An 11,219-nucleotide genomic window follows, 5' to 3' on the forward strand; every position below is an offset into this window, starting at 1 on the left:
ATATATATATATATATATATGAAAATTATATTTTATCACTTGCTCATTTGTGTTCTTACTTCAAGGCTATTAATATTTAATATGTGGAGCAATAAAAACAGTATGTGTGCTTAAACACACACATATATAGACTAAGGACAGTTAATGTATGAAGTGCTTAGTTTGATTCCTCCCAATAAGAAGGTCTAAATAAATGTTGGCTAAACTTTTTATAATTCTCACTAATATTCTTTCCCACAAGGTTCTTTACAGTGCCATGCCTCACAAGCTTTTGAGTTTAAAATACAGGATCCTCCCCTCCTTCCTTCCGTCTTTAGCATACACTTGGCCAAATCTTATTCTTACACAACTCTCCATAAATGGTTGTTGGGCACCTATGATTTTCCCACTGTTCAAACTAGTTTTTGAAAACCCTAAAATAGCCAATCCCGTTGGCTGCAAACACCACCAACAGCAAATGTGTAACAAGTAATGTCTTACCCCCATTTTTCCTGTCCGATTCTGTGTCCTGTTCCCCACTACCAATCAGAGATGCATTAGACTGCATATCTAACCATAGATTCTTAAGAACCTAGGATCTTCATATATCTACAAAGAAAACTCGACGGTATGAGAAGAGGGAGATTCCCTTTATCCAGGGCATGCAGAAGACCTACAGATTTCTCTACAGAATTATTCCATTTATATCTTTGGTACTGTGTCTCTTTTAAGGCTCAAAGGACTAGAAAATCCTCACCTGAAAGGTGAGCCTACCGAAACAGGTGCATGGTATACTCAAAACTCTATAACGCATTACCTCTAGGCCGCTTTTGCTGCTGCGCATGCGTCACAATTGCCTTCTAGCTTGTTGCCTTTGGTTGAATCCCTTTCTTTGCTCTCCTTCGCCTCTTTCCCAGACTTCCGTTCGAACTTCCCGGTATGTCAGAACCCACCAATCACAAAAGTCCTTCTTCGGGCCACGCCCCTCCACCGCCCCCTCCAGAAACCCGAGTCGAATTTCGCGCACACCCCTCCTTACTTACGCACGCTGCGCACAGACGTCGTCTTCTGACGCTATTGTCGCCTCTGCGCCGACTCCTGCGGGGGCCGCTCCCGCCGACCGTTGAGCGGCCTGTCGAAGTCCCTCCCTCAGGACCTCCCCTTCTGTTAACCGTTCTTGCGGCGGCGACCCATGTTGGGGTTCGGGCTTCTGCGGTCGCCGCCGCTGCTGCTCCTGCTGCCGCAGCTTAGACTTGGAATCGCTGTTTCACGATCTCAGGCCGGAACCATGAACTTCGGCGGCAGCAGCAGTGCACGATGCTCCGTCTCGGCCGAGGGGAGCCCACAACAGTGCCTGCAGCTGTCCACGGTGCCGGGAGCCGACCCGCAGCGCAGCAACGAGCTGCTCCTGCTGGCGGCGGCGGCGGCGGGACCGGAATGGCGGGATCTCTCTGGGGACCGGGCGAAGGAGGGGCAGCCACCGCCCCCCCAGCATCACGTTCTCTATTTCCCCGGGGATGTGCAGGTAACCTGGGGCCTTCCTGGGCACCTGTTCCTTCCTCTCGTGCATACGCGAATTCCCTAGATTCTCCCCTATAGCTGGTGCCCGGTTTCTTGCCTCGTTTGAACTCAGCCACACATGGACTTACAAGGTAGCTCTTCCGTTAATACACGGAATCCAAAACCGCCCCTTCCACCTGATCCCCGGCCTCTGGTAGCCCCGGAGGGACGGTGTCTTCGGAGAGTTACGACCTCGGAAGAGCCCGTTGTCAGTCCAGCCTTCAAGGGAGTATAATTTGGGACAGGAGGAATGAGTTGAGACACAATGTATATTCATTCTATAACTTGGTTTCTCAGAGGAATGTGTGTGTGTGGCGGGGGAGACAGGAGACAGAGATAGCTTTTAAATTAACTTAGCACATAGTGTTCCACTGGCAGTAATTAAGAAGCAAGCAAGTAAACAAAAAAACCACTACAAAGGTATGACAACCCTCAATAACCCTAAGAAAGGGAGGGTGGGTGGAGAAAAGAGACAGCAATTGCTAAGCATGTCAGTATTTTGATGCTCACCTAATTCTGTACTTTTGGTTTTTGTGTGATTTTATCTTTATTTATTGTATAGCTGCAGGCAAAATACCGTGAATATGTTGTCCTGGAAAGCTGGGTCTCAATCTAGATCTTAACCTAGAACTGCGTTGTCTAATAGGGTAGCCATTAGCTGACAATTAAATACAATTAAAAACCCAATTCCTCAGTTGCAACAGCTGCATTTCAAGAGCTCAGTAGCAGCTAACAGAGTTCTATTGGATAGTGTTGGTGTAGACAGGTAAAGCTAGAATATGGCTAATGTGTTTCTTAGACCATGAAACAATATTGTTTTTGAAATTGCTTTAAAATGATATACCGACAAACTTTGCGCCCTAAATCAAATGATGATTAAGATGCCTGTAGTTTTTTTTCCCCTCTAGCCTTCAAAATAATGGACTGATCTAGTTGACTGCTAATAAACTGTGAAAAAACTAGTATTTAGATTTAAGAGAAAAAATTTAATTTACTAAATCGATGCCCTTTTGCTCAATTTGGGAAAACAGCATGACATTACTGATAGCGACTTCCAGATTGTGGACCAGCTACTGTGTACATCTGTAATGATGATGATGATGATGATAGCATGACAATTAACCTTTATCAAGCACCTATTAAGTGTTTTTAAAGTGTGCCAGCTAGAGTATACGTACAAGTCTTCATATGATGTGTAAAAAATGCTAAATACAGTTGGAATAATATCTCCTTTTGTTTTGACATCATCCATTTCTTTATGTAGCCTGAGATTCCATTAACTTTGAACAGTGATACACTGTTGATTTCTGCAGAGTATGAAGTGCTCTAAAAACCCAGGTCTTTTAGAGAAGCAATAGAGGGTAATGCATCAAAGGACTTTGAGGTCAAATTGGCGAGGTTTGAATCCTGATTCTGCACTTCTTAGCCATTAAATCTCTGGCTAATTGCAGCTACCTCAACTATAAAATATGAATAATTTATAGGATACAATAAGGATTAAATACGTGAATACCCAATGAGTTACAGTTCTTATCTTTCTGGCAACCTTTTTAATTATTGGGGGTGCCCCAGTGCTCAGTTCTTCAACTTTTCCTGTCTTCATATGAGGTAGAAAAAATGCTAAATTACTCTCTTAGTGATCTCTTTTAGTCTGTGGCTCTACATACAACCTGTACCTGGACAGTCTTCAACATTTGTGTATCTAAGCCTAGACATATTCCCCAAATTTTAGACTTAACAATTGTATGAAAATATTTCATTTGGATATTTAAGAGATATCAAACCTAAAATTTCTGGGTCTTTGCCCTAAACCTGTTCTTCCTGTAGTCTTCCTCATCATAGTTAAATGGAAACATCCTTTTTAGTTGCTCGTTAGAAATCTTGAAGTTATCGTTTAGTCTTCTCTTTCACATCTCATTTTGTAATCCATCAGCAAATAAAGTGGCTTCACCTTCTTAATACATCTAAAGTGATCAGAATAATCATTTTAAAATGTAAGTCAAATCATCCCACACCTTTCTGCTCAGAACTCTCCCCTAGCTGCCCGTATCACTCAGAGTAAAAGCCAGTGACCTTTTGATGGCCTGCAAGGCCCTTCACTGTCTTTACTTTTCTCCACCTTATTGTTGCTTTTCTGACTGTCTCCTTTTTCTGTTTTGCTCTGTTCCATCCATACCAGCCTTCTTCAAATTGCCTATGGTAGGCACACTTCACCTCAAAAGCTTTGAACATACTGTCAGGAGCAGTCTTTCTGCAGATATCTGTAGGATTCAATACCTCACCTGTTTCAAGTCTTTGCTCAAAAGTTGCTTTCACAGTGAGGCCTTTTCTGACTATCCTATTTAATAATCAGTTGTATGTACAGGATCCCTGTCAACTTTTGTATTTTTGTCCATTTCATTTACTATATTATTCATTTTGGTTTTTGTCTTTCACCACTACAATGTAAGCTTCGTGACTCTTCTTCACTGATGAATCTATGATGCTTAGTGACTAGCATGTAGTAGGTGTTCATTAGATAACTTGTTGAATGAACGAACGAATGTAAGTTGCTTTGAACAATGCATGAAGTGTTTGATAAGTCTTGACTATTATTATATGAAATGCTTTTAGGCTCAGATTCCTCATCCATATCTTTGTACTTGATTCTTTGAGCTTTATGTTTATCGTTATAAAATTTGCCCTCTTAGATACAGCTCATCTTTTTATTGATCCTTTTAGAACTGTTATTTCAGTTTGTATCATATTATAGATTAAATAAGCATTCTTTCTATATCTTTATTCTTAATTTGGATCAGTATTGAACAGAATAGGGTCAAAAAGAACTTTCTAAGGTATCATTAGAAGCTTTGCCTTATCTTAACACAGATTCATTATTTGGTATTAATTGGATCTGGCTGTCCATGTAATTTAAATCCTAATTATCATTACTTTCTTGATTGTTTATGTCATCCTGTTTTGATCCTTCTAGCTTGCTTACTTGGGATGTCCACTTTATGCTCAGCAAAGATGCCTCCTTGCCCCATTTTTGATGGAAGTACAGTTTGTACCCAATATTGTTCTTCTCACTTGGCTTAAGAGTAGTCCACCTAGCTTAAATCTTTATCATGAATGTCTACAAACTCTTGAAGACATGTCAAGTTTTCCTAAAAATCCTCTCCTTTACTTCACTAGCAGTATGGGGTGGGCCTGTAAGTTTTGCAGGTTCACAGGCATCTGCCTGTGGAGTAAGCATCCCCTAATCTCTCCAACAGATTCTTTCCACCTTCCTTACTGGGGATGAGGAGAACCATGCCCCCTACCCTTTACCCCTACAAGGAGAATAAGTGCATTGCATTCCCAATTGGGATGAAAACTCAAAAGAAAATCTCTCTTCCCACAGTCTCTAGCCTTTTCTGTAGATGGGTCAGGGTCATAGCCTGGATTGTAGAACCAGTTTGGGTTATAAGCAAGTCCTATGAGAATGTGTGATGTCTTTTTTTTTCAAATGTGCTTATCCATTGTTCTCAGATCTGGGCTTTGACACAACAGTGCGAATCCCATTTTTACATTTTAGTACACACAGTTCCTTAGTACAAACATTTCCCCCCTCTGATAATGGAGGAAATCAAAGAAAACACCAAGTTTTTAGATTGATCACTTTATGTAGTAGAGGCTAAACTGAGAATCATAGAATCTTGAGTTAATTTTTGGCTTATTAACTCAATAACGATATAATATAAATAACTATAGTTTCTAGGACCTCAGTTTCCTTAGCTATAAAAAGGATTTAGAGGGCGGGCAGAGAGGTGCATTGGTTAAGAGTTAGTTGGCTTGGGATGCCAGCTCTGAGCAGCAGGGCCCCGGTTCGGGTTCCACATGTGGGGCCAGTGACGCTGCACCCTCTACAGCTAAGATGGTGACCAACAGCTCGACCTGGAGCTGGGCTGCCTTGAGTAGACGGCGACGGTGTAGGCTGAAGTGGGGCTGGCCGGCAGCGGGTGTGCGCTTTCATGAGCTTCTGTGAGCCGCTGTGAGCGGCCAACAAATGGCCCGCGAGCGACTGCCTCACCCAGGAAGAACACAATGATAACACCAACATGGGCCAGTGAAGCGACGTCCTCCACAACTAGACTGAAGAACAAAAAGGACAGCAACTTGTCTGTTCCCTTTCCCTGATTGCGCAGCACTGTTTCCCTCCCCCAAATCCCCAATAAAAAAACTTTAAAAAAAAAGGATTTAGATGAGCCCTTTCAGATATAATGTCCTATGATAATTTTAATAATTATATCACAAATATAGATGTGAAGAAGGCAATAGCATAATCCATAAAAAGTTAAATAGTAGCCTTTTAACATATGATAAACTATTAATATTAATGAGATACCAACTGTTAAGTACTTTGAGCATCCTATTGGGAAAATTATCAAAGGACATGAAAAGAGTTAACAAAAGAAAATGAAAATTGCCAATGACCATAGAAAAATATTCAACCTGATAAGGAATCAAAACATACAAATAAATCAAAAGTGAGACGTTTTATCATAGTAGCAAAAATGTTTTAAAAATGCTAATAGCCAATGTGAGCCAGGATGTGGGAAAATAAGCACTCTTGTATACTTCCAGTGGAAATATAAATTGATACTAATCTTTCTGATGGGAAGTCTAAAAATTATGATGCAGATTAAATTTACTGATATGGAATCATGCCTCTGATAAGTGAAAACTATGTTTAAGCTTGGTGAGGGAAAAATAAAGAATGCTGTCTTACATACATACTCTGTATGTATGAGTGTGTATACTAAAGAAAACTGGAATCTAGACACCAAAATTTTAATAATGGTTTTCTAATTGGTGGTGGTGTGGAGGATTTTTCTATCTTACACCTTTATATATAGACTGAATTTTTGTAGTATTTTATTAATTTTAATTTTTAAATAGAAAAAAATGTCCATTTTGCTACAAATTTAGTTTAAGGTTGTACTTTGAAAAGTAAGTCTTTTCATCCCATGTCCTCTAGTCTCCCATTTCCTTTCCCCAAGGCTATCACTGTTACCGATTTATACGTCCTTGCAGAAACATTCAATGTTGATATAAGCTTTCTAAAAAGGACAAGCGGTAGTGTAGCCTTCAGAGGTTATTTAGCCCTTATTTTACAACCCATATGAGTTCTCATAGAGCTGCTTCATTCTTTTGAAGCAGAAATAAATACACATATTTACGCATGTACACAAGTATATCCCTGAAATAAATTCCTAGAAGTGGAATTACTAAGTCAGGAAGGAGGTGATTTAAAACTTTGGTGTATAGAGTATATGACTATTAGAAATAAGGAAAAATTACTCCATTTCTCTTTCCCTCACACTATATCCAATCCATCAGCAAATGCTGTTTACCTTCAAAATAGGCAGAATCTGACCACTTCTTACCACCTTAGCGACTACCACCACTCTGGTTCAAGCCACCTTCTCATTAGGATTATACTCAAGTAGCCTCCGCTTTAACTGTTGTCCCTTCACACATAGTATACTAATCCTTTCAAAACATAGGTTATATCAGCCCTCTCCACCAAACCCTATCAGAGTAAAAGCCAAAGTCCTCACGAAGTCTCACAAGGCATGATCAGCTGGACCCTCCTCTCCAGCAACCTCTCTGCCCTTCTCGGTGATGACTTTTGCTCCTGTTCACTCCACTGGAGCTCCTCTGGCCTTATCACTGTACCTGGGTTCTGCCAACCATGCCTCCACTTAAGGGCCTTTTGCAGTCCAGTTTCTTAAGCCTGAAATACCGTGATTCATTCACTCAACTCCTTCAGGTCCTTCTCAACTACCGCCTTATTGGAGACCACCCTGTGTTTTAAATAACGATCGCCCACCCTCTCCAAAACCTTACACTCCTTTTCCCCTGCTCGTTTATTATACTCCATTGCACTTACCACCATCTAATGTTTTGTGTTGTCTAGCCACTAGCCTGTTGTGGCTATTGACCACTTGAAATGTTAGTCAAATCAAGAAACTAAATTTTTAATTGTATGTAACATTAAATTTAAATCTAAAAAGAACCTCAGGTCTGTCCCTGGAAAAGTTTTAAGTATATTTGAACAACTTGGTATATGAATCTACTTTTTCAGCTGTTAAATTTTATGAAATCTAAATTCAGATTAAGTATTTCTGATGAAAAATTAGCATCCAAATTGAGATATGTAAGTGTAAAATACACAGTGGATTTCAAAGACTTAGTAAGAAAAATAAATGTAATTTCTCAGTAGTTTTTTATATGGTTTACATGTTGAAATGATATTTTGGATATATGGGGCTCAGTAAAATGTATTATTAAAAATAATTTTCACCTGTTAACTTTCTTAACGTAGTTACTAGAAAATTGTATGTGTAGCTCATGTTATATTTCTGTTGGACAGTGTTGCTCTACTTACTAATTGAGTTGTTTGTTGTGTACCTCTGCCCTTAGAGCTCCATGTGGGCAACAGTTTAGTCTGTTCTGATCCACACCCAATCAGTAGGTATCCAATACATTTCATGCAACAAATAAATTTGAATGAATTTCTTTTTTAAAAAAGCTACAATTAAAAACTAAAAGGAAAATAAAATTTACATGCATGTCCCAGAACCTAAACAAAAAGATATTAATACATATAGAATACAGAATGGCTAATAAATATATGAACAAAATTTCGACTTCAAATTTTCAATAAATCTAAACTAGAATATCATTCCTGTGCCTATGAAATTTAACAAAGATAAAAGAAAAGTTATACATACTTCACTAGAAGATAGTATTGTAGTCTGTATAACCAACCTTAAATTATGAATATTCTTTCACCTAGTTTTTCCATATCTAGGAATTTATTTTTAAGGATGTAATCACAGATGTATAAAAAGATTTTTCTGTGATGTTCATTGAAGCTTTGTTTGTAAAATGAAAATTAAAATCAAACATAGCATTCAGGTTGCTAGAGTAATCCAAAGAGGGGTTCAGGATAGCAGCTTTAATAAGAAAATATTTTAAAATTCTGTGGTCAAAAAGTCTAATAATGCAAATTTCTATGTTGTTAATGTGTCATGAATAGACTGAATCTACACTAAATAAAATTTATTAAAATGTGTATAATCCTTCTAAAGTAAGTGTTTTATTATTTAAATTCCTATGTTACTTAACTATATCTTATAACCGGTTTTTGATGAATTTGAGGCCTAAACTGAAGATGTGATTTGTCCAAAATCTTATAACCAGAAAATAATGGCGGATTTATAGTTTCACTTATATTAACCATGGGTCATAATATCCCAACTTCCTCCACAATGGGAAAATGGAAACTATTTTGTGGAAATAGTTCTATATAAATGTGTATTTAATGTTTGTTTCATCTTTCTTACCTTTCAGAATTATCATGAAATTATGACTCGTCATCCTGAAAATTATCAATGGGAAAACTGGAGTCTAGAAAATGTTGCCACCATTTTAGCCCACCGGTTCCCCAATAGTTATATTTGGGTGATCAAGTGTTCCCGAATGCATTTGCACAAATTCAGCTGCTATGATAATTTTGTGAAAAGTAATATGTTTGGTGCTCCAGAACACAATACTGACTTTGGAGCTTTTAAGCACCTTTATATGTTATTAGTTAATGCTTTTAACTTAAGTCAGAACAGTTTGCTATCAAAGAAGAATGTGAAAGATTTGAATAAGGACTCCAAAGCATCTAATTATAGATCCAGTTCTTCTCATACTACCAATGGCTGCCAGGGAGAAAAAGAAAGGACCGGTGAAAACTTTGATGAGTCTGCCATGAGTTTTTATCCACCATCACTAAATAGTGCTTCTTTTACTTTAATTGGATTCAGTAAAGGTTGTGTTGTTTTGAATCAGTTGCTTTTTGAATTGAAAGAAGCTAAGAAAGACAAGAACATAGATGCTTTTATCAAAAGCATAAGAACAATGTACTGGCTGGATGGCGGTCATTCTGGAGGAAGCAATACTTGGATTACTTATCCAGAAGTCTTGAAAGAATTTGCACAAACAGGGATTATTGTTCACACCCATGTAACACCTTACCAAGTACGTGATCCAATGAGATCTTGGATTGGAAAGGAGCACAAGAAATTTGTTCAGATACTTGGAGATTTTGGTGTGCAGGTGACTAGCCAAATCCATTTTGCAAAGGAAGCTCCTTCTATAGAGAATCACTTCAGGGTTCATGAAGTATTTTAAGACTACCAGAATATTCATGTACTTGTTAAGTGGAAGAGCAGAAGCACTTTTTTGTGGGGAGCACACATTCCTAAAATATGAGTGTAATGTGCAATCAAATTCTTTGCTTGTGAATGTGAACAGTTTTTAATTTGGACTGGGTTAGAATTAGTTAATTTGAAATCTGAAAGGTGGTTTGTGATAATCCTAAGATATAAGACCCTTTAGAATGAGTTACAATATAATCCTTATAAAACATAATTAAAATTGCTATTGTTGGAAATAGTTTATTTTTTGAGTAATGTTTAAAACTAATTTTGGTGGCACTATAACAATAATTAGCTAATTTGGCACTGAAAACTTGAGTAGAAACACTTCATTTCTCTTCAAAACAAAGGAAAGGCACACTGATGTTTTCCATCATTTTGGAAATAACTGTGCCCTGCTGTTATGTTTTATAAATTCATGGAATCTTTTTTTAATGTTCGACCAAGTGTTTTTTTTCGAGAGTCAAAATACATAGATGTTTCCAGATAACCAAGAACGTGCAGTAGTGTAACGTTGGTTTTTAAAAACATTACACTTAAGCACTGTGGCTAAATTTTTAATTGACAACTTTTGGCTAAGGCATTTTGGAGTTTCTTGAATCTTGGCCAAAAACCAGTTCTTTTGGGAAAATTGTTTTAAACGGAACATAATTATGTATATTAATTACAAATATATTACAGATTTAAAATATTTTCATATCAGTCTTGAAAGATCAACTTAGGCAAAATAAATATATAATACTGTTTGTTAGTGCTCTATAGACAAGGGGACAAGAGTCTATAGATCTAAGTCAGTGTGTCTCCAGAAGCATGGTTTTTGTCTGCCAAAAGAAAGCAGCTCTTTTTGGCCAAAATGCAAAATTACATTGCTATAAGAAAAGTTATAAGGGAAAGTTTGAAGACACAAATGATTTAATTTTGGCTCAAAAACTGAATTTGCTTAACACTGCTACAGAATTTGGGTGAGGTTTCCTTCTGCCTGTTTTTCTTGTCCTAGATAAATACATTTTCAGAAACCAATATCTAATGTCAACCAACATTGAAATATAACTGTGTGATTACAATAAAAGGTGAGTGGTCACTTTTTTATTGTTTATAATTAGCTTTTGCAGGACATGAAATAAAGCATGGCAGTAACATGCTGCTTTCAGATTGAAAAAAAAAAAAAAAGACTGAAGCTTAATATCTTAATAACCCACAGGACCTAAATTCTTAAAACAATATAGAATTAAAATGTTTTTTTCCCTAGAATTATATTTTAATGACTCTATAAATACATTCCAAGTATTCAGATTTATGAGAAATGATTCTTACCAAATGCTTAAAAATAACCCCTTAATTCTATAGTGTCTCTCAATTTTTTTTTAAATGACAATATAGTCTTATATTGATTGCTTCAGTTTCTTTACCTGTTGTTTCTTTTGAGACCAAAGATTCCCAACAAGG

General features: G+C 37.4%; 2 protein-coding genes across 2 annotated transcripts in view; one reads left to right on the forward strand and one right to left on the reverse strand.

Moving 5' to 3' along the window:
- FTCDNL1 (formiminotransferase cyclodeaminase N-terminal like) overlaps positions 1 to 1,158 on the reverse strand; it is an 83,946-nt gene extending 82,788 nt beyond the window's left edge. Inside the window, exon 1 of the mRNA XM_019635641.1 lies at positions 1,023 to 1,158. The gene's annotated coding sequence lies outside the window, so the exon portion shown is untranslated. The remainder of the gene's footprint in view (positions 1 to 1,022) is intronic.
- CUNH2orf69 (chromosome unknown C2orf69 homolog) lies at positions 1,075 to 10,943 on the forward strand. Its single transcript, XM_019635639.1, has 2 exons — positions 1,075 to 1,504; positions 8,920 to 10,943. The coding sequence occupies exons 1-2, from the start codon at positions 1,172 to 1,174 to the stop codon at positions 9,745 to 9,747; spliced, it is 1,161 nt and encodes a 386-aa protein (XP_019491184.1). The 5' UTR covers positions 1,075 to 1,171; the 3' UTR covers positions 9,748 to 10,943.
- The last annotated feature ends 276 nt before the right edge of the window (positions 10,944 to 11,219 follow it).

The sequence above is a fragment of the Hipposideros armiger genome, unplaced genomic scaffold (genome assembly GCF_001890085.2).
Source record: "Hipposideros armiger isolate ML-2016 unplaced genomic scaffold, ASM189008v1 scaffold_23, whole genome shotgun sequence".
NCBI classification, from domain to species: domain Eukaryota; kingdom Metazoa; phylum Chordata; class Mammalia; order Chiroptera; family Hipposideridae; genus Hipposideros; species Hipposideros armiger.

What these genes read in the sequence shown, in the direction of transcription:
- CUNH2orf69 (XM_019635639.1), top strand. Translation starts at nt 1,172, where the DNA reads ATGTTGGGGTTCGGGCTTCTGCGGTCGCCGCCGCTGCTGCTCCTGCTG. An exon ending in ATTTCCCCGGGGATGTGCAG is followed by an intron (nt 1,505 to 8,919) that starts GTAACCTGGGGC and finishes CTTACCTTTCAG; the next exon opens with AATTATCATGAAATTATGAC.